At 39.8% G+C, this 24,028-nt stretch overlaps 1 protein-coding gene across 1 annotated transcript in view; it reads left to right on the top strand.

The window, feature by feature from the left end:
• Window positions 1-24,028, top strand: part of PPP1CC (protein phosphatase 1 catalytic subunit gamma) — a 32,924-nt gene that overhangs the window by 6,052 nt on the left and 2,844 nt on the right. Inside the window, exons 2-6 of the mRNA XM_077834715.1 lie at window positions 14,839-14,970; window positions 16,294-16,524; window positions 21,119-21,223; window positions 22,945-23,168; window positions 23,497-23,631. Coding sequence (XP_077690841.1) covers window positions 14,839-14,970; window positions 16,294-16,524; window positions 21,119-21,223; window positions 22,945-23,168; window positions 23,497-23,631 — 827 coding nt within the window. The remainder of the gene's footprint in view (window positions 1-14,838; window positions 14,971-16,293; window positions 16,525-21,118; window positions 21,224-22,944; window positions 23,169-23,496; window positions 23,632-24,028) is intronic.

Below are 24,028 nucleotides of genomic sequence, written 5' to 3'. Positions count from 1 at the left end.
CAGAGTAGGACCCATGTTAGTCTGTATCTGCATAAAGAAAAGGAGGACTTGTGGCACCTTAGAGACTAACAAATTTAGTTAGATGCATCCGATGAAGTGAGCTGTAGCTCACAAAAGCTTATGCTCAAATAAATTGGTTAGTCTCTAAGGTGCCACAAGTCCTCCTTTTCTTTATGCATATGTCTGAAACTGTTGCATAACTTCATATAATTATATCTCAATCAAATTCCCCTCAAATGAATAACAGTTCAGACTGAGTTCTCCATTGATTAAAAGTTTGCTCTGATGGACTAGCACATTACCAAAAAAAAAATCTTTTCGTAACTGGACATCTCTCAAACCGAATCTTAAAACTTTTTAGTGAAGGCTTAATCTTTAGAGCTATCTTGTATTTCAATACACCTGTCCTTAGAAACGATATACTCCTGCATTTGTAGGTAATAGTCATTCTAAATGTTTTGCTAATAAAATTTTAAGCATCTAGACAGATAATTTGGAGCTAACAAAACCTAATATCAATGGAAATTTCCTTGTGAAACACTTCAAATCAATGAGAAGGTGTTGGGATTTAAACATTGCTTCCGTATTTATAACATACTTTTTAGTCTTGTACTCTCTTTGCGGGAGACTCAAAGTGAAACTAACCAGAAAATCTATTTTCATTGTCCAATCAGAATGAAGTGATTAAATGGTGAAGAGTAAATTACTTTGTTTTAATAATAGAATGTTAATGTAATTGAACTTTCATGAAAAGGATAAGTTACATTAAAAATTTAGAGTGTAGAAATTGAATGTAGTGATTGTGCAGTTACCTATAACTTTTAACGTCAAAATATAAAGGAAAGAACTACAGTTGACAAAACATGGATTCATGTGTAAAAGAGAAATATAATTTGTCCAACTCTTAATACCCATTTGAAATGTCCCATTAATATGATACCTAGGAAAGATTCAGTGTGAAATGTGTTAAATTAATAAACTTAAATCTAAACAGATTATGGTTAATTTCAGTGCAAATTATTTGTAGTTCTTGGGCTGAAATTTTTAAAGACAGTTTAAAAAAAAAGTTGCTTATACTTTATTTTTGTTTTTTAAAAAGGGGGTATAATCTAACCCCATGTTCATGGACCCATAGAAATGTGGGGCTGGAAGGGAGGGACCTCAGTCATCAAGTCCAGCCCTCTGTGCTGAGGCAGCACCAAGTAAACCTGAAAGATTTATGTCTAACCTGTTCTTACAAACCTCCAGTGATGGGGATTCCACAACCTTCCTTGGAATGCTATTGTAGAGTTTGACTATGCTTGCTTAGAAAAATTTTCCTAATATCTAACCTACATCTCCCTTGCTGCAGATTAAGGCCTTGTCTTACCTTCGGTGAACTTGCAGAACAATTGATCAGTCTTCTTTTTATAACAGCCCTTAACATATTTGAAGACACTTATTGGGTCCATTCCCATCCCCCTTCTTTTCTCAAGAGTAAACATACCCCAGTTTTTTAACCTTCCTCATAGTGCAGGTTTTCTAAATCTTTTGTCATTTTTGTTGCTCTCTTCTGGAGTCACTCGAGGTCGTCCACATCTTTCCTAAAGGGGGTCCCAGAATTGGACACAATACTCCCGCTGAGGCTTCTCCAGTATTGAACAGATTGGGACAAATGCCACCTGTGTTTTACATACAACATTTCTATAGGTTTCAGAGTAACAGCTGAGTTAGTCTGTATTCGCAAAAAGAAAAGGAGTACTTGTGGCACCTTAGAGACTAACCAATTTATTTGAGCATAAGCTTTCGTGAGCTACAGCTCACTTCATCGGATGCATACTGTGGAAAGTGTATTATCTTTTATTTATAAGATAAATAAAAAGATCTTCTACACTTTCCACAGTATGCATCCGATGAAGTGAGCTGTAGCTCACGAAAGCTTATGCTCAAATAAATTGGTTAGTCTCTAAGGTGCCACAAATACTCCTTTTCTTTTTGCGAACACTTCTATAGATACACTTTGGAATATTAACCTTTTTTGCCTCTGCATGACACTGACTCATTCAATTTATGATCCAATATAACCCCCAGATCCTTTTCAGCAGTACTACTACTTAACCAGTTATTCCCCCTTTTCTAGTTTGTTTTTTCCTTCCTTGTGCAAGTGGTTCACTTGTCTGTCTTAAATTTCTTCTTACTGATTTCAGACCAATTCTCCAGATCATCAAGATCTTTTTGAATTCTAATCCTGTCCTCCAAAGCGCATGCAAACCCTCTCAGCTTGATGTCATCCACAGATTTTAGAAGCATACTTTCTATTATCTAAGCCATTAATGAAAATATTGAATAGTGCTGGACCCAGAACTAAACCCTGTGGTGCCCTACTATATTCGCTGCTCTACAGTTCGTGAACAAACCATTGATAACTATGCTGAGTACAATGTTTCAATAACTTGTACACCCACAGTTGAGTAGTTTCATGGAGACCACATTTCAAAGTAGCTGACACTTTAAAAAATGAATCTGTATGATTGGATTTTAAAGACTTGCAGACATACTTTAAACTTTCCTCATTGTAATGTAAATATTTGACCCTTCCTTTATTCCTCAAACTCTTATAATACAAAGCCATTCGACTGGTCACAACCTTAAAGAACAATTCAATGAAAATATAATACTTAGTGATAACTCTGCCTGTAATTGACGCTCCCTTTCTCTTCCCTTGTTCTGAGGGCACTGAGAGTTTATATACTTTCTGCTTATTCCCATTTGCAGAATATTCCAGTAATTTTCACAGCATACATTGATAGAAGAACGAGACTAGAAGTGGGGAGTAAGTAACAGGAACACTGCGCAGAAGAATGAAGTTTCTTAAAATTCCCCATAGTAATAGAATGAGATGTACAAAAATGTGTGTAGCAATACCTGAGCATATATCAGCTGTATAAGAATAAGAAAGGAGATGTAGTCAGCAGCAGTCAGCTTGTGAAATGGCCACTTCAAGGTTGCATTTGCCTGTTGGTAAAATTAAAAGCGTTAGTTACAAGAACAGTATGCTAGGAAAGATGCCTCTGAGAGAATGACCCCTACACTAGGAAGAGTCAGTAGTGATCAGATAGCCATGAAAAGGGGTTCTAGGAAATGGCTAAACTCCCATTCTTGGGGCCAGAGATTTTTAATCAAGATATTCCAGGGTTTTCAAAGCTGGAGCATGGCTTTGAAATACCAGTCTTCGTGCACTTCTGATATTTTGTTTTTATAACTTGAGCCTTCTAACTGCTTCCAGCATTTAGTGCATCACACTACCCTTATTATATACAGTATAAAAGTAGGTGCTGATCAAAAATGGAACTTGGTAGTTTGTGTTGACGCTTTCTAAATCAAATGCAACAATTTTTTGATTCAAAATGTACTTGTTTTATTTTAAAAAGCCAAACACCTTAACGATTAAATGAAACATTGCTTTTTTTGAACAAAACATTTAATTTGACCTGGAACAAATCTTTTTACTCTTTCATTTGCTGAGAAACCCAAACATTGCTTTGGGTTGACTTAAAATGAGTTTTTCAATTTTATGGAATGGTCAGCAAACTGAGAAATTGGTTATTCATGCAGCTGGACTCCACAATAATATAATGTCTTGAAAATTAGATTGAAACTTGCTCAACTTACTGAGGTGGCAAAAGAAAAGAAAACAATCACAGAAAAAAGGATTAACTGACATGTTAAAATAGCTGACCAAGATCTTAAATGGGTATCTAAGGGTAGGCTCCTAAACCTATCATAAACCATCTGTTTCTGAAAATCTTGAGAGCGCAAGAGTGTGAGTGCTGAGATCCTGGCTAATATATGAAAGTCTTCAGAAAGACTCCAAATCAGATATGCACACTTTCTACACCCAGATTTCTGTTCCTTGTAATAATACCTCTTACTTGCTCGTTTGGGGAGACATCCATTGATCTCTGTAAATAGGGAAAGAGGATTTCCTGGGCCTTAGAAAGGGAGGCCTTGGGTGGGAGGGTTGCCTAGGCAGTGTTTATAAAGTTTTTTGCCTTTTTCCTAAAGCAAATAATTTGATTTAAAAAAAAAAAAAAATTCCTCCCCACCCCACACCCCCGGCCTATTAACACTGCATCCACTCATTCCTACCTAATCAAACGTTTAAGGAAGCATTTTCTAGCGGTTAGTGCATTGGGCTGGGACTTAAAGCCAGGAATTGAACCCAGCCTCCTATTACATACTTCCTGTGTGACCTTGGGCAAGTCATTTACCCTCTCTGTGCCTTGTTCCCACCCTTCTGCTTGAATGTATAATACTGCTCTCCCATGTTTTGTCTGTTTAGAAGGTGTTCAGGGCATGCACTGTTTCTTACTATGCTTGTACAGTACTTAGCACAATGCTGATGCTGATTGGAGCCTCCAGGTGCAACTGTAATATATATAATAACTTACTAATCAATGTTTTAATCTTACAAAGCACTCTGAGGTATGCTTTGGGAAGAAAACTTTTTGTGGGAAAGGAAAAGTATTACACGGAATTCTTATTTCCTAACTCTTCCTTAGGTAAAAAGGCTTTCATTTTCTAGAAGTAAATGCAAATATTTTTCATAGTTTTCCAAAAAATTGAGCTATATGTTCTAAATACTCTCGCATCTAACATGTCAAGCATTTCCTTGTTTTTGTGAAGATCCTTATAGGGTTCATGCAGTTGTGGAAATGCAGTCTTCCTCAAAACAAGCCACCAAGTTCAATCATTGTTGTCTTTCACAAATACAGCCACTCCACCATGTTCTTGTAAGGAGAACCACTGCCCATGTGCTCCCATAGCTGGTCATAATGCCAGAGATGTGAGTTGAGGTGGTAGTGGTGATCACTGAAACTGCAACAGTGTTTGTGTGGAGGTGTCTCCATGTTTGCTCCATGGTCAGCCTCTTTTCACAAAGGAGCTAGTGTGGTGAAGTTGTTGAAAATGGGCTTGGAGACATGTTCTTGTAGCATTTAGGAGTGCACAAATGTTGACTTCTGTCTGAACAGCTACGTGCTGAATATGAACTCGTCTGTCTTTAAAAGTTCACTGCACTCAGATCTGGCAGCTTGTTCTGAGACTTCTCTGGCTTTCTTTTAAATCCCATGCTGCTGACAGAATTATAGGAGCATTTTATTAAACAAGCTATTTAAGTAACCCTATTTCAAAGCTCATTGGGCAAGCCTGGTGCATGTGGGACGCATGGTGTCCCTAATTAACAAGGAGTGCTCACTAGTTTGGAATGGGTCATACCCTTTAGTATGGATATCCTTCTGCAGGGATACAGCAATGTCTTATAGAATTAGATACTTAGAATCTAGGTCTTCCAACATTTATTTCTACCACTGTCACTGATGTGAGCAAGTCATAGAATATCAGGGTTGGAAGGTACCTCAGGAGGTCATCTAGTCCAACCCCCTGCTCGAAGCAGGACCAATCCCCAACTAAATCATCCCAGCCAGGGCTTTGTCAAGCCTGACCTTAAAAACCTCAAAGGAAGGAGATTCCACCACTTCCCTAGGTAACCCATTCCAGTGCTTCACCACCCTCCTAGTGAAATTTTTTTCCCTAATATCCAACCTAAACCTCCCCCACTGCAACTTGAGACCATTACTCCTTGTTCTGTCATCTACTACCACTGAAAACAGTCTAGATCCATACTCTTTGGAACCCCCTTTCAGGTAGTTGAAAGCAGCTATCAAATCCGCCCTCATTCTTCTCTTCCACAGACTAAACAATCCCAGTTCCCCCAGGCTCCCCTCATAACCTCTACCTCAGTGAATGCACATTACTACTTAAACAGTCTGAGTAAATATTACACAAAATACTATTTTGTTCTTCAGTCATATGTGAAGTACACATTTTCAATTTGGTGGTGCTACTGTGAGTTTTAGTCTTATCAAAGTTAATAGCCTTAGAATTTTCTCTCCTTGGGGTATGTATACACTGCAGTGTAAGCCCAGGGTTCAAACTCAGACTCAAACCTAACCCCCTTTTTGTCTGCACACAAATTGCTCAGATATAGGGTCTCAGGACCCCATGGGGAAGGAGGGTCCGGGCCTGAGTCAGGCCAGAACCCAGAGTTCAAACCTTACTGTTCTGCAGTGGAGATGTCCCTCCCCTACCCCCTCCCCTTGGATTCATGCTCTAGGAGTCTGCCAAAAGTATTCCACAGGCTGACGCTTTGTCCTCTGGACAGTCAAGTTTGTTGGGCAGTCAAGTTTTCACTCATTGCACCATGAACAGAGGGCTAGAGCATCCACTTTTTTGGGGATAACATTAGGAGGTCTGGGATATCGATGGTTGGACTTAGACCTGCATGATATGGTGTAGATGCTGGAGCCTCAGGCTGGGATCCACAGTTCAGCGATTCCTAACATGGGGTTAAAAATGAGCTTAGATGCTCATGCCCTAGGTTAACAAACCCAGGGTCTGCTAACTCAAGTTCTGCTAATCCTGGGCTTATGTTGCAGTATAGCTATACCCTTAGGTTGCCTACACTGCATTAGAAACCCACAGCTGGCCTGTGCCAGCTGACTTGGGCTCTAGGACCCTGTGAGGTGGGAGGGTCCCAAAATTTGGGTTGCACCCCAATCCAAAACACCTGCGTGACAGTTAAATAGCTAGTTAGCCCAAGCTCTGTGAGCCTGAGTCAGCCGGTGTCTAATTGCTGTGTATGCATACCCATAGAGGCTCGAGCATCTAGGAGTATCTTTTCAGTTCCAGTTCTGAATCTGAAATGGCCACCTCAACATAGCTGCTGCTCAGTCAGCTAATAGTTGAATTTTAACCATTCGCAAGTTATTTATCCCTTTTATGCCCTTGATACAAAATTAAGTGTAAAATTGTCATAGGAATGATCTGCAAATGCCTTTAGTTTGGCCTTACTTGTTTACTATTGGATACCATATTAAAACTCAGGAAAGATCGTTTAATCTAGTATTGAACTGTACTGTTGCTGTTAGACCAAGTCGTCTTGGGCCATGTCTACATGAAGTGCTTTGCCATTATAGCTGTGCCGGTATATTGTACTGGCAACGTGCTACTAGTGTGGACACCTCTTATGCTAGCAAAACTTGCTTTTGGCAGGAGATGTAACTTCTCCACTGGAGGAGAGAGCAACTCTGCCATAAGAGCAAAATAAGGTATATTGGCAGAAGCACAGTTTTGCTGGTGTAAGAAAGATGATCCCTGATCAACATAGCTGTGCTGGTAAAAGCCCTGGTGAACTGTGCTTTTGCTTATGTAACTGCATTACAGAAGGGGCTATTGCTGGCACAGCTGTGTCATATCCCTACATCTCATATCCCTGACTGACATAACTGTTCTGGCAGATGTTTGTAGTGTAGATATGATCTTACACAAGCTTTTGTAAAGAAAACATGAGTCCCGCATTTTTTTAGCTGTCGGCTCTGTAAGTGTTACTTTTAACCTAATCTAAGGACAAGAAGAAATTTGGTTTCATGTTTGAAAGAATATTTTGAGTAGTAATGTATGTATAAAGGACTCGGTCCATGAGTCCCTTCCAATTCTCCCTCTACACCTTATTCCTGAGCGACATAATCTATTCTTACAGCTTTTATCATCATAGGGCCATCTTCATTAGAGAATTGTACTGCTTCTTATTGAAGTAGTGGGATAGCAATGACAAAATGTGCTCACACTGACCTTTCTGTTTAGGGTGCAGTTCTGTCCTTTGTGTGCACAGCCCTCTAATCAAGCATTGCTGACTACTGTCCAGGGTTTTGGAGTGAGATTTTTTTCCCCTTCAACTTCTGGGAATTTGAGTGGTTGGAACCTGTCAGTCTTTCTTTTATGACAGCTTGAGGCTTCTGTGATGAATCTTCATGTCTTCAGAGGTCAATCGTGTAGTAGCAGGTTATTATGAAGGGAAAAAACAGTCCCAAAGGCACCATTGGTTCTGTTTGTCTCCCCACAGCTATCTTCACGCATTGCAATTTAGAGTCATGGAAAGCGCCAATAGACTAGTGCTTCTGGCTAACTCTTTTAGACTTGTGACTTCAACCTCTGATTTGTCTGATTTGACTTCAAGATGGCCCTGGGTTGTGTCAGCAGCAGATCTATGTAGAGGTGATGGTGGCTTCCAATTCAGGCAGCCTTAGAAAAGTACATGCATTAGAATGTTGACATCTGGTGGAGTGGGAATTTTCTGTAATACTTTCATAAATTATGTGCCTGGCAGTAACTTACTTGACTAGGGGTTGCTACTCAGGGGGTATAAAAGGGTTAAAAAGCTACTTTTGGGACAGATCAGGAGACATGAGGGGTTCTTACATAACTGTCTATGGTGGAACGAATGTGTCATTAGAGGACTGGCTGACACCGACCCATATCCATGGAGGATCTGGGAAGACAATGGGAGCACCAAGAACTGATCAGTTAACATCTAACAGTGAAACTCCTGCAGGCAGTGGAGTTTGTGAACTCAACCTGGCTCTGCAGGAACACAAAGGACTAAGAGGTGATAGGACTGTGTGGCTTTTGGAAGAGACTTGGAATCTCTCACCTGGGACGACAGAGAGATGGAAAAAAATGGATTCCATGTCTCCTTGGCTGTATGGAATGCTACCTTAGCCAGGATGGACTGTCTTAACCTTGATTCTCTATGCTAATGTAAAGACTTCCTGATGCTGTGTTTCAGTTGACTAATAAATCCTCCTGCCTTTTGAAAAGACTGCCTGGTGTCACTTGTTGAGGTGCTTTGGTTCCTGAAGAGTGTAAAAGTCTCTGATCAGGAGTCTGGCACAGTTGGACTTGCTGAGCAGAGCTCACATATGATACAGTGCTGGTGTCCAGAGGCTCAGTCTCAAGTGTGGAGACTGAATCACCTACCTGTAAGGAAGAGCGAGATCCCTTGGGGGCGTGGCACACTGAAAGGATTCCTCCAAGGGACTATTCAAAAGCTGGGGTGTAGCACAGGACCCAGAGGATTATCATCTTTCCCTTATCTTTCATTCTGGCCGCAGAGTTTCTCCATAATTTCTCATATCTCCCACAATGGAGAAGATTGTCTTGCTAAGAGAAACAACTAAACCAAGAGGCCTTAATCCAAGTTTCTTCTTTATAAGATAATCTCTGTCTAAAAGAGGAAAGAATCTGTCAATGTATTTTATTGACATTGGAGAATAAGACAGCATCATAAATATATCCATAAAGATCACGTGCAATTAGTACTTGTGATGAACTATTTTATTCTGTTCTCAACTGAATCCTCCTTAGCCTGGGCCACTATCAATCCCAGAATACTTCAGTTCTTGTATGTAGAGATAGTGCTTTCAGTGCCTCTAGAAAAATATTAATTAATATGTACAAAACTATCAAGCACACCTAAAAGAAAAAAAAAGTGATTACATGGCCAAACTGCCAGGTGGTATCTTCCTGCATGATCTCAGCCCAAGCTGCCTTATGTTGCTTCAAGTTCAAAGAAAAATCAGAAGTTTACATCATTATGGTAACATAATTTGTGACTTTTAGTGTGACTGATCTATTTGGAGAATCCCTCAGAGCAGCCTCTTAAGGATTCATTCAGGCTGAATATGCTGCTTTCTCTGGCCAGTTCTTATTGTGGATGAGAGAATCCTTGTTCCAAAAATATAGACAACTTCTCACACCACAGGCAGTCCTGCTGACCATCTTGTATTTCTGAAGCCAGGAGGTACCTTTCCAACACACCAGGACAGAGGTATCATATCTCCATCAGCAATTCAAGCAGATTATGCATATCAGCTAGTTTAGGAGTCATTAAGACTACAGAAAACTAAAATTTCCGTTCTCTGGCCTGGTTACACCTTTGGATCAAAGCATTTCAAAAGTCATGCAAAAAAAAAAAAGTACTGAATTTCAAGAGATTTCCCCACTTCTCTCTTTCCTTCTATCATTCTGTGGCAATGAGTTTAATGTGCCCTGGAAACAGAGCGATCAGTTTATATTGTCAAGACTGTCAGCATCCAAAGGACTAGAAATTGCTTATTCTTACATGAAAACAAGATTCTGGCATGGACATCTACAGGACAATCCCAGAAAGTTTAATACTGATTTCTGTTTCAGATTATCACTTCTAGCAAAAATAGACTCGTGCCATCTTTGGTTGGTCTAGTTTCAAATATAACGGAATGCCTGTGGACTGCATAATTTTGCTCATTCTAAGCCTATTTAATCTCCTTGCTTTTTTAAAATGTGGGATTCAGGGTTTCAGTGTCGTGGTACCTAATATGACTGACTAATGCAAGATTAAATCTGTTTCCTCTCCACAGAAATTACAGATAAACCCATACACTTGTTAATCTTTAAAGCAAAGGTTAACTTTAATATTTAAATGTTAATTTTTCTCTAGTGTCTCTTATAATGCAATTAACTTTGATCACTTTTTCTATAGATTTGTTAGTTGCTGCTGGATATTTGGCATTTTGGACAACTTGCTCAGCTCAGAAAGTGTTTAGAAAATTGCTATATGGCTGAGTAGCTTCATGCACAATAAACTATTATGAAATAAAGATTTAACTTATATTTCTATGCTTCATTACTTGCTTTGAACGTTTTAATGGAACACTTGAAATTTCGTGGCAATTCCAGTAATGCCATGTAATATCAATGCATGATGATATTACAGATATGCAGTGTTATAGCCATATTGGTCCCAGGATATTAGAGACACTGTGGGTGAGGTCAGATCTTTTATTGGATCAACTTTGTTGGTGAGAGAGGAATGCTTTCAAGCTTACCTAGAGCTACACCTGCGGGAATTCTGTGCCTAAAAATGATGCGCACAATATTTTAAAATTCTGTGTATTTTTTTGTCAAAATAACACTACATAATCACACCAGTTTCAATTTTTTTTGGTAATTTATTTCAAAATACCTGTCAGCAAGTATTCCTGTAACAATACAGACAACAAAAAAGATTCAGGAAATGTTTTTTGACAAATAGATTCCTTACTAGGCATACAGAACTCTGAGTTTTAATTTATTTAAACTATAATACAGAACCGTTTTCCACACACCCCTCAGAAGCAGTATAAAGGCTTGGACAGGTCGCTGGCAATACCAGGGGGTCCCTGGTATACATTTCCCCCTCACCTGTCGTTTCGCGTATCCATCGCTCATCAATAGGGGAACGTGTTCGGATTCAGTCAGTCCTGATCCGCATATGTCGCTTCACCTTTTGCATGGCTTTTCTTTGGGTGCTTCCCGCAGCGTTCAGGTGATGTTGGGAAAGGAAGGGGGAAGAGCGAGTACGGGGTGTGCTTGGAGGAGGAGGCGGGGCGGACCATTCTTTCTTATGGAGAAAAATTCTCTGGTATCCTTCTTTTTGGCGTCAGTCACCCTTTTTAGGAATGCAACCCTGACGTATACCGGGGACCCCTGTAAAGAGAAATTCACGGAAGCCTATGACCTGTCCCTGACTTTTACTAAAAATATCCATGATAAAACGGGAAGGGGCAGGGTAGCTGGGAGCTCTGGGGCCCCCACCACCTGTGGGGATTCAGCGCTTCAGGCTCCCCCTGCCCTGTGGCAGCAGCAGGGGAGCTGCCAGGGTATCTCACAGCTCCCCGCCACTGTGGGAGGCCCTGGGACCCTGTAGCTCTTAGCCACTGGGGCTGAAGTCACGGAGGAAGTCACGGATTCTGTGACTTGCTTGACCTCTGTGACAAAATTGAAGCCTTAATTATGGGCTGTAATTCCATGCCTCATATGAGTTTGTGTCTAGTGGTAGGTGACAGCTAGGGGTGTGCTGTCCAAGTGGGTTTTATTTCTGTAGTGAAGCAGGTTCTCTTGGGATATTTGGGTGGCCCGTCCCATGATGTGATCTACTTCTCTTGTGGAGTGTCCTTGTTTTGAAGTAAGGTAGGTGGGGGTGCGTGTGTGTGTGTTACGGTTTTTATCCCAGACTTACTCCTCCAATCATACTCTGTTATCTGAGTGTCTGGCTATAGATTTCTTAAGACTTAGTGTTTAGGTAGTTACTGTATCTCTGAAGGTATATGTGGTGATCCTTGGCAGTCCAAAATATAATAGATTAAAAACATGTTTCCCCGACCTGAAGAAGAGTTCTGTATAAACTCAAAAGCTTGTCTCAGACAGAAGTTGGTCCAATGAAAGATATTACCTCATCCGCCCTATGTGTCTAATATCCGGGGACTGACAGAGCTACAACATCGCTGCATACAATATTACAGATAGTGAAGCATGTATTCCTTGAGTGGTGGTGATGTTACACCTTTGACCTGCAATTAATTTGCATACAGTTAACACACTTTGTAATTTGAACTGAAGTTCAATTTCAAAACTTCAAAACACATAGATTTGTGATTCTGCAGCCTTGTCTACACTAGGAAAAAATAGTACCTGTGACATCAACTGACACTACTAATCCACAAGTGTAGGCAAGCCTCATATGCTGGAACTGTGTCTATGCTATTGGCTAGGTCATTGCTACTACCATTGCGACTTTACCTGGTATGACAGCATTATATACAACTTGGGCCATTTGCCAGCTGATGTATTTTTCTGCAGACTGTCAGAGCTACTAGCTACTTCCTTCTCTATGTAATGGATGTAGATAACTCTCTCGGTGTGCCTGTGATTGCTCAGAAACACCACTGAGATATAGTGTGTGTGATCAAAGATGCTCTCATAGGAGAGCAGCATTTGAAGACTACTAGAGCTGCCTTCACAACTCAGAATTGTAATTGGTCTTTGACATCAATTACTAAAAACCCACTTCTCTATGGCCACGCTGCAGCCCAGGTGAAGATCCTCTTTTATTCAAACTCTCTCCCTGCACAGATACAAATTTATATCCACAGATGCGTGTATCCGTGGATATAAATCAGTATCCATGGAACTGCAGCAGTGAAAGGAGCAGAATGTGGGGCCAGTGCCCTGTACTGTCAGCTCCTCCAGTGTGACTCTACCGCCCCCAACCCCGCCCATTGGGGCAGGCACCAGGCTCACCGGCAACTGTTACTGGTCTCACCTTTCTGTCGAAGCAGTGTGCACATCCCCCAGATGGGACATGCAGACAGCTGTGTGGAAGGGATGGCGGCAGGGCTGGGGGTGGTTCAGCCATGCTGGAGGAGCTGCTGGCATGGGGTGCTGGCTTCTGGGAGTGGTGGCCCCATGTTCTGTTCCTTTCACCGTGAGCCCTGCGGTTCCGCAGATATAAATTTTTATATGTGCAGGGCTGTAATTATAGTTGGCAAGTTAGGTCTTTGAGCTCCCACCACTACCATTCTAGCCACTGATGATAGCTTTTAATTTACTGAAGTTGGGGCTTTAATCCATGAAGTTCAGACCTCTTTGATCTTGATTATGTTTGGGGGTTGATCCCAACAGTTTTCACTAGTTCAGCTGAACTAAGGGAGCAATAATATAGACAAGTTCTGCTGGCTTCTCATATTTTAGCTAAACCTGCTGACTAAAATAGTGACTAAAAATTTAGAAACCACCTGAGCTTTATCAACACTATGGAGCTGGCTTGAATGGTGGATGGGATTTTTGTAAACTTTTCTTGTGAAGACACTGCCTTGGATACTGCCACTGTTAGATTTAAGGTATTAAAATCCCCAGGACACGCTGGACTGCCATTTGAGATCTGGAGGGATGGGCCTGTAATGAGTCAACTGTTGAGGTAAAATACTTTGCCTAAGAGGGACATTTACAACACACACCCTTTTTTCCTATTTAATAGGGCAAGGAGGAGACAAATATTGTCTCCACTCTGCTGTTACTGCACAGGGCATATCCCTAGCAGGAGCGATCTTACTATCATATCATGTCATTTTAATGCTCATTTGCAAAGAGCCCCGGGAGGCAAAAGAGGGGAGAGAGATGAGATCAGTAAAACTGAGGGGAAAGCTGCACTGGTAGCATGCTAACTCAGAACAGAGTTGGGGTTTTTACTGTCAATTTAGCAAAGGTTGGAGACAATTTAAAGAAAAACAAAAAAACTCTTAACACCCTTCAAAAACTGAAGTACTGGTATTATTGACAGACTTGGGAGGGAGCCAGTTGTGGGGATGCAGAAATGTTGGGGTACAAGGGCTGAAGAGAATATTGATGATACCAACAGTTAGTAACAGAAGGGGTAGAGGATGGGGAAAAGCAGGAAAAGAACTGAGGCTGGGATATGTGGGGCGGTGGTAAGAAAAAAGATAGTGAGAAACCCAAATCCAAAAGGGCTAGGGTGAAAGCTAGGAAAAACAATGGTGCGTTGTATTTTTTGTTGTTTTTTGTGTTACAGTGAGGATCTTAAGAGTTTCTCTTGGCTATCAGTCGGGTAGCCCAAAAGCTCAAATGGAAAGTCTAGAAGATCTGCTGTCTAAAAGAGTAGAGTAGATTCCCTCTCAAATTAAATTCAATTCAATTCTTTGTAATCTTGAACCAGTCTTGTTCAGAATGAAACTATGGCTTTGCAAAGTGATCATCAAAATTTGGTAGCCAGAATGCTTGGGGGCGGGCACACTGGGGGAATGCAGAGCTCTCCCTGCAGCATAGACTTCAAAGGCTTCAGTCCTGCTGGGCTGGGCTCTCTGCTCTGGGCATTGTGACATGCTGCACGGAGTCACAGTGCTACTCAGGTTTGGCCCAGCCACACGTCTCATAATGACAGGGCTGTCTGGGCCAAATTTGAGTGAGTGGTGCTACAGTCCCATAAACCTAGTCACAATGCCACTCTCACAGATTTGGCCTGGATGGCTCCCTCCTCAGGGGGACAAGACTAAACTTGAGCAGCACTGTAACCTTGGAGGTTGGGGGCAGGTTGGCACTTAACAAGTCATTTGATTCATTTAACCAGTTTTTAACTTCCCACAGTGAGGGGTTCAAAACCAGGTAAAAACGTCCAACTTCAAGAGAATGAAATTAGAGGACTGTGCTTGAAATCCAGAGAAATCTTTCTCAGTCAGCCTATTCTACTAGAACTTGAAGCCCCACTTAAAATATGTGGTAAGTATTGTGACTTACTGTGTATTGGTCAGTTGACACTTGACTTTCAGTGAACAGGCGTTAACTTGGAAATACCTTTGCAGAAATATTTTGTTTCTTACATACCTATCAATAGGTGTCTTACAAAATAGAACTAATGTAAAACATCAATAGTAATCAGCTGATTTAAACAAAAGGCTGTATGTAGCATAAGGGCATAAACAAACCAATGTCCAGTTAATCTAAAGAATAGTAATGAAGAGGGTAGCAAATACAGAAGTAAAAAAGTGGGGGATGAGGAGCAGAAACCCCAAAGACAAAGATAAGTTGGCTGAAACTAGACTACCAAAAAAGGATGGATGGGCTACTTCCGGGCGGGGGAGTCCCAGAACAGAAGATCTTGTATGAAGCAAGCCCTGCCCTTAGCACAGTCCTGAGTGAATCTAGGGATAGAACAGAGACCCACAGTAGTACTAGGTAAGGTATTTGGGGCATAGATTCCTAGCCTGTCTAATTTATATTGTGATGAAAGGCAAAATGGAAACCACTCCAGTAAGAATACGTAACTCTTTTAAATAGTTCTTAAATTAGGTCGTTTTATTAAATCCTTTTCTAAGACTAAAGATCACCTCAATTTAGAGTAATTTGATCATTATATCTTATAACTGCACAGCTGGTTTAAAGTCTAGTAGTTTTTATAAGTATGATTGCTAGGCATGCTCTCTTTTTAAAAAAGAAATCTAAACCAGAAGTGAAAGTAGCATTCACTTTCAAGCCAACTTTGCAGCTAGGATTTAAATAATCTTGTTACTTTCTTAACACATCCATAAATGGTACTCAAGATTTATATCTGGGAGAGATCTTCTAATTCTTACATATGCAGCATTCTGAAATGAAAAGCTGCAGATGGATGCCATCTGGAGGCATTAAGACCAAAATAATGGGTCTTGATCATAGAATCTTTTCTCAAGCAAAGATTGGAGTCGAATGGGAGTTTACCTGAGTAAAGACTACAGGATTGGGCTCAAAGAGCTTTAACTTTTGGATTGAAGTATTAAAAAATATGTATGAATATTCTTAGATAGCAATTCTTTGGTCATTCAGCACAACGTACTGGGTTATGTAACTTCAGTGACTCTGTATACTGCTGAATGTGCATAATTTTCATACTATGACTAGAGACAATTTGATTCTTCAGACATCTATGATGGGCAGCATGTAGCTTTACATGAGATATCAGAAATAGATGTAACTTTTCTCAAGTTTTATTTGGCTAGTAAGTCAGTCAGCAGTTGAAGTGAAGTTCTCGCTTATGTACCACTTATGAATGCCTTTGTTTTTAAGGTGACATCCATGGACAATACTATGACTTACTTCGACTCTTTGAATATGGAGGTTTTCCACCAGAAAGCAACTATCTATTTCTTGGTGACTATGTTGATAGAGGAAAACAGTCTTTAGAAACAATTTGTCTCTTATTGGCCTACAAAATCAAATATCCTGAGAATTTTTTCCTTCTTAGAGGGAACCATGAATGTGCCAGCATTAATAGAATTTATGGATTTTATGATGAATGTAAGTAACATTTGTTTTTTGGTGGATGGGAGAGGAGGGTTGTTATACACTTAATTATGCCAGCTTACAAAAATTCTCTCCTGGTCTCTGGTTTTATTTGAACTGTGTACTAACTTACAGCTTCTCTCTTGCATAGCTCAGATGGCCTCTTGGCTTGTTTTAGCAGGTGAAATTTGTACCCTCAAATGATCCAATTATGGTCTGATCAGCAAAATAGAAACTACTGCGTAGAATGACTGGTATAATTTTATTCCTGTTTAATCACTGCTGTGATTAACAGCTCTAACTGCTGTACATTGTTAAAGTTCAAATTGTAAGCCTATCTAATCTTGTATAAGATCGAAATTCTAAATTGGAGTACAAAAATATTTACCTTTTCTCTGAAGTATAAAACTTGTGTGTATAATTACATTGTAAATCCTTTAGAGAATAAATGGTCCTTTATCCTATACCCCACTTACCAGATAATAAATACAAGATTTGACTTTTTACAAAACTGTTTACATTAGAAATAGCTGGTCCTTACTTTCCCTTTTCAGGAGGACCTGAATAGTGACATAGCATGAGGATGTGATGTGAACTAACCAGGATGGATTGATTTAAATTAAAGCAGTTTAAATAAACAAGCAAGAAACATTGATTTAAATCAGTCTATTTTAATCATGTTTGCATTTGTACTTTCTTTAGGAAAATAACTAAAAAGGTGTTGTTTTTTTCCCCCTTTGGTAACCATTTGTAACTACATATAGCCTTTACACTAAATTTAATGCTTTCTTTCATGAACCAGTAGGGTACACTATATCTATACAAATGTATTTAAGTAATGATATAACTTAACATACATGGTGATGGTACTGCCCACCTAATAACTTTTGGCACCCCCACCGCCCTTCCTCCAGAGACACTTTTATTATTTATCTACAGTGGAATAGCATGACTGAGGGAGCCATATATCAGAATATCTCATAGCTCACTGGTTAAAGAATTTTCCTGAGAGGTGGGAGACCCCTGTTCAAATCTTGTATGTCCTGACAGAATGGGGGAATTGAATCTGGGTTTTCCACAACCCAGGCAAGGGCTCTAACTACTTAGCTAAAACCTACAAGGTAGGTGCCACCTCAGTTGGCTGGATTTTCTCGTCCATCATCTGGATTTTGAATAAGTCACAATCCTGTAAACAGCATTTGAGCATGCCTACCAGATTGGGCCGTATACACGACTTAGGTGGCCAGATACCTGGTTCATAAATCACTCTGGGGATTTGGCAGGAGATAAGACTCCAGACACCTAGAACGAGGCAGGAGTGTACATTCCCAGAGGCAGAAATAGTAAGCTCCTAGGGAACTCTTACAGCCAAAACATAAGAGCGAAATGAATGTAGGCACCTACAGGGTTCAGCCAGCAGAAGTTTTGTGGATTGCAGTGGAGCTAAAATATACTGGATCCAATCCTATCCTATGTTTTTCAAGATTCAACCTAGTAGATCTCATCCTCACGCCTATTTTTTTCATAGATTGGAAGACCAAAACAAGCTTCCCTGCTTTTTCAACTTCCAGTTGATTTCTTAATTTCAAATAAACTAGTAATAAAACTCAATTAGCAGAATAAACTGAAATGAAGGGAAAAATCTCTCTGCACCTGTAGAAGTGGCTACTGCTGTCCAAAAGCTGGTTTAGCACTTCAGCAATATCTGGTTCCAGTTGCTTAGGCAGTGACTTCCACCACTTTAGTAGTTTGACTTTCTTTAAAAATTGGCAACAAATATGTTGTACTATTTAATATTTTTTTGTATTTAATTTAAATGATTTTAATTGTAATTTTAGGGTTTTTAAATAAACTTGTATTTAATTCAAATAAGTCCACTTTTTTAAAGTTATCAGCTTTTATCCACCCTCTGCTGCCCCCACTCTTTAGAGGAGACAGAGAGGCAGCTCAGATTACAGGGTTGACGTGTTTCATCTCTTCCAAACATCACGTTAAGGTCTTCCAACAAAGGGAAGACAGTAAAGACCTGATATATTTCAAATATTGTTTATATTTTGGGGGCAGGAGGAGAACTGAAGCTATCTTTGTGCATCCTAATGGAACAGTAAATACTAAAATTGACTTCGGCTTGCAGTTTTACTTCTAAACTAAAATTGTAACTGGCATTCTTGTCTCTTGGTAAAAACGATCTTGCTGACAAGTGACTCTTATTTATGGTTTTGATTCCACTTCACTACTGGCTTATTAAAAAAAAAACTCTTAAGATTTAATTATTCATAGTTTGGCAATGGAATGAGGAATCTTTCATGTCTTGTTCAGATCCATCAGACTGGTAAATTTGATCTTGGTGGTCTTAGTATAAATGTATCCACATCATTCAGTTGCTACTGTGGATGACAGAAGAGGGGCCAAGGAGTGAATGGTTCATGAAGACTGAATTACCTTCTAATACAATATAGAGTGCTGAATTCCTATTACCCCTATTGTGACTGTGGCGCATAGACCTTCTGGTCCTCTAAACATTGGTGAACCTAATCCTTTACGAAGAGGACTTAAGTCTTCATAGTCAATTTGGCAACCAGCAATAATACTCTTTAAAAGAATGTTCATGTAAACGATATGAAAGCAGGATAGAAACTGACATGCAGTAGCCCATTGTGATGCGCTTGTTGCTTTAATGTTATTTTTCAAATACATGATCAGTAATTACACAACCTTTCAAATGGAATTGATTAAATGAATGCCGCTTTCCTAGTTATTGTGCCTTGTGACCTTAACTGTTGGCTGTGTGTGGACTAAAAGCATGCATAAAGACTGTTTTTTTCATATGTGCTGTCCACAGTATACACATTTGATTTTTAAAGTGCTGTGCTATTTCAAAATATAAACTTTGCTTGGAAAATATTACCTTTTTAAGTTTTAAAATCCCTTAGCCCTTTTTATACTATGGGGAGAATAAGGATACGAATTGTGCAGAAAACTAAGACAGTTTTTTGTTTTGCCAAATTTTATAAAGCTGGCTTCATAACTTATGACTCTTCATTATTAAAACACTTTCAAAGTCAAAAGAACACTCTACTTTTGATACAGTTGAGGGTTACTGGTGTCCTCTGAACTCTGAAAAAGATAATTTAGGTTTATATACCAAAATGTTAGTGTAGCTCTAGTACCTTGTCCTATATTATCTTGTGCTGTGATCTAATTTGATATTGCATGCTGAGCAGTTTGGACTGTATATGTGTGGATGGAAGACCTCAAAGGAAAACCAAGGTCCTCCATGAAATTACATTGCTGATTCAATAGGTGGCTCTTGTCCCTGAGTGTTGGTGTGAACCCATTATTCCACCATGGTGTTGAGGGTAGCTTTTGGTAAACTCTGAGCCACGTACAGTGTTGCTATGTACCGTTATCACTTGCCACTGGGAGAAAGTGTTGATTCCTATATTAATTAGGCTCTTTTAGGACAAAGACTACATAAGTATACAGTGTAAATCTTAACATAATTCCGTACACAAGTTGCCCAACTTTAGGGGGGGGTCAGTAAGCAAAATACACTCTCTGAATACGTTTGGTCTATGCTAAGAATGTCTCTAAACAAGTGCTCAGTTAATCATAACTTCAGTGTGCTTAAAGTTACGTTTAAAAGCCTTCTGGGGTGAAATTAAAAGTGAAGTTATCCAGCCTGTTAGGATTTTTTTTTTAAAGAGTTGAATGAAAATAGGGGGAGAACATGTAAAATACAGTAGACTTCATATGGGAGTGGGGGTCTCTTGCAACTTTATCTCACATTGATTCATCCAGAACATTCTTTGGATGAATTAATGAGGCTTCTAAATCTTCTACATATTCACTGTTGAACAACACAGATTAGTCATAGATGTCTTTATATAAAACAGCATGCACCTCTTGTGCTGCTTAGGATAACTTTTATAAAGACATAACTTTTTTTAATATGCTTAAATTTTAGGTCCAGGTTTTCTGCTAAGCTTAGTTTCAACTGGATACAGTTGAGTAGAGTCTGGGTATTAGGGAGACAGTTACACTCCCTGATTCTCTGACTGGTTTTATATCTGCTACAGTACCTGCTAAGTTAAGATTCGCCTCAAGGCTGCTCTGAACACTAGTCAACAGTGGTTTCCAAGGGACAGTCTTTTAGTTACGTATTTCCAGAGTGCAGCATGCTCCCAAAATGCCCCTATACTGGGGCTGCGTGGGTCGGGGGGGATAGGAGTTGGTTGAACTGTCTCTGTGCCTGTTTGAGAAGGTATGAGCAATGCAATGGAAGTAGAACAAGCCAGAGAATCTGGCCCTAACCTGTAAAAGGTCAGTCTCATTCTACACATGGAAACTCCTACGACTCCAAAAGAAACTTTTAAGAGCCACTTGGCTTTTCTGAATTTGCTACAGTCTGAGACTCATTCAGACCTTTTTTCATCAGCAGTAGAATGCATTGCATCTAAGAGGAGCTGATCGCGTGTGTGCGTGCTCGCACTTCATTTCTACACTGTGGCAAAGTTAAGACAGCAATGGTAGTATTGTAACATTGTTGGATCCTTTCTAGTTCTCATTTGGAGACCATATGTTTTTTTTCTCTAAAACTGCTTTGTAGGTAAAAGAAGATATAACATTAAGCTGTGGAAAACTTTTACAGACTGTTTTAACTGTTTACCAATTGCAGCCATTGTGGATGAAAAAATATTCTGCTGTCATGGAGGTATGTGGTGTTTCTCTAGTGGTTAGTCAAGTGATTGCTAATCCCTTACCTCTAGGTGTGCTAGTTCCATGTTTGTGTTTATGCATTTTCCATAGTTGGAAAATGACTCCCTGTTGGCTTAATCCTCGTTGCTGAAGTTCTGGAACACCTGTTCTCCCGGGGGGAATATGGGAGGCTCAATTCATGCACTGAGCTGGATATTGAAGGTTGAGGTTGAGGTTGAGCTGGATATTGAAGGGTAAGTTAAATAAACCAACCCTAAATGGGTTGTCAAACTCTGGAACTTGCTGCATATATTTTTAGACATTGAAATACTTAATTGAGCAAGTAGTTTAGTACCATTTGGGATATATGGCTGGCTGCTTTTCCTGTTCCATAGATGTTCATCTGCACTCACATCTCCTTTCAAATAGAGAATCTATGCAATTTGCCAAATAGATGGCCTCAGAGACTTACATAGGTTCTAAAAAGAAGAATAAATTCCAAGGACCTCCCCAGGACATGCCAGGGGGTTAGCCTATGCCTAAAAGTCAGTCTTATCCTTTTTGAAGTGTACTTAGGTTAGGTTTTTTAACAGCTGTTTATACCACTTCAGTAACTGAATGGGTCTAATGTATAACACAGTCCAAGTGTCACAGCAGTGTCATGTGGCTTATTGCAACTCTTGGTATTGGTCTATAATTTGCAACAATTATAGCTTAGCTAGACACTAGGTGAAAAATAGTATGAATATTCCGCAGTGTTACAGTAACTTAATATCTCCCCATCTTAGTATTTCATGTTACTATTCCTGAACAATGAGACAAGTACAGTATTCTTTCTATTTAAATATCTTTCCGTTTGTGTCTTAAAGGCACACTTTGTAGGTGTTCACAAATATTAAGCAGTGAGAATGATGTATTGCAGTTCTGTAAAATGCAGAAGTGACCTTTTCTCATCCTTCTACCTAAATTTGTGAACTTCCACAATAGGCCACTGTTTCTGCTAAATCGTAAAACTGTGAAGACAAGTCACTAACACCTCTTTGTGGCATGATGTGGCCCTTCAGAGTACCATCCACTCGGTTCCTTCCTGATTCTTCCATAATTCATTTATAGCCTGCGGTATTTAAAGTAATGTCCCCCTAGTTGGAGTCTTAATTTGTTAAGTTGTTATACAATAGTGTCTTAGCCCTTCAGATCCAACCTGTCCCACTTGAGGCTTTCAGTTCATGCTTGTAGGCCACTCAGTTCCTTCCCCTTAAGGGGTTTTAACCCTCCTTGTTGAGCTGTGCTATATTTCAGCAGCAGTCAGGCTTCTCCTCACCAGGCTTTTTCCCCTCTTCTTTTTCTCTTTTCCCTTCTCCACCCCCCTCCCCCCCCCACTCCCCCAACAGTTGGGCTTTATCATGTTCAAGAGGTCCTGTATACTACCTGGCCCTCAATTTGCTAGCTTGCATGCCACTCCTTTGCACTTTTTTCCTTTATGGGGCCATGTCATGGAATAGGGTTGGCCGGCCGTGGGCCCCACTGCTTCTTGATGGTGAGAGACCACCCTGTTACAGAAAGCTTTTAAAGTTGAATAAAAATAAAACTTTATAAATACTAATCACCACCAGCAAATCAACAGGGTGGACTTTAAGGCTTTTTGTGTCTTAATAGATGAGTCAAAATGTTTGTCAATGTGTGGAACATACTTTGAGTAAAACATTAACCATTTATACATCTTTAAACTCCTAACAGGCCTGTCGCCAGACCTTCAGTCAATGGAACAGATTCGGCGAATTATGCGTCCCACTGATGTACCAGATCAGGGTCTTCTTTGCGATCTGTTATGGTCCGACCCTGACAAAGACGTCTTAGGATGGGGTGAAAACGACAGAGGAGTGTCCTTCACATTTGGTGCTGAAGTGGTTGCAAAGTTTCTCCATAAACATGATTTGGATCTTATATGTAGAGCTCATCAGGTATTTTAACTTTTTTACAAGTACAATCCATGGTCCGGACCTTCCAGTGGGATCCTAGTGCCTCAGCAGAGTCCAATTAACTTCATTGCTAATAGATCACACTGCAGGATTGGGCCCTGTATCCATTCCTAATTGTTTTGATCTACTTAGTTTAGAATGTCTGTTGTCTAGGCTTAAATGGCTCTTCTACAGCTGTCTGTGCTAGACAGTCATACTATCTCACAGCTGTATGTAGGCTAACACAGAAGCATGTCATTTGAGAAATACTGTTATATGACTGTGCAGTAAGAAACTGTTCCACTCTAATAGAGCTATTTGTCTATTAAAGGTGGTTGAAGATGGGTATGAGTTCTTTGCAAAAAGGCAATTGGTAACTCTATTTTCTGCCCCAAATTACTGTGGAGAATTTGACAATGCTGGTGCCATGATGAGTGTGGATGAAACTCTCATGTGTTCTTTTCAGGTACAGTATTTTAAGATTTTGATTTTTAACAAATTTGCTCTTCAAAAAAACCCAACATACTATTGTAGAAATAAGAAAAGGAGTACTTGTGGCACCTTAGCTTATGCTCAAATAAATTGGTTAGTCTCTAAGGTGCCACAAGTACTCCTTTTCTTTTTGTGAATACAGACTAACATGGCTGCTACTCTGAACTCTATTGTAGAAATAGTTCTCACTGCAAATAGACTTTTACAAATGTGAAAGGTGGCTGGAAAGGAAAATACATTCAGTTCGGTCACTCATTCTCTCCTCAGAAAGGATCTAGGTTGCTGTCCATGTTGGCATAAAGTAGAGCACACTTCTCGCCATGAATTAGATTTTCCAACTGAAGTCTTGTCTGTTTTCCTGAATCTTACTG

This window comes from Eretmochelys imbricata, chromosome 15 (genome assembly GCF_965152235.1).
Source record: "Eretmochelys imbricata isolate rEreImb1 chromosome 15, rEreImb1.hap1, whole genome shotgun sequence".
Lineage (NCBI taxonomy): Eukaryota > Metazoa > Chordata > Testudines > Cheloniidae > Eretmochelys > Eretmochelys imbricata.
The sequence above is the reverse complement of the archived record's forward strand: the minus strand, read 5'-3'. Positions and strand labels throughout refer to the sequence as shown.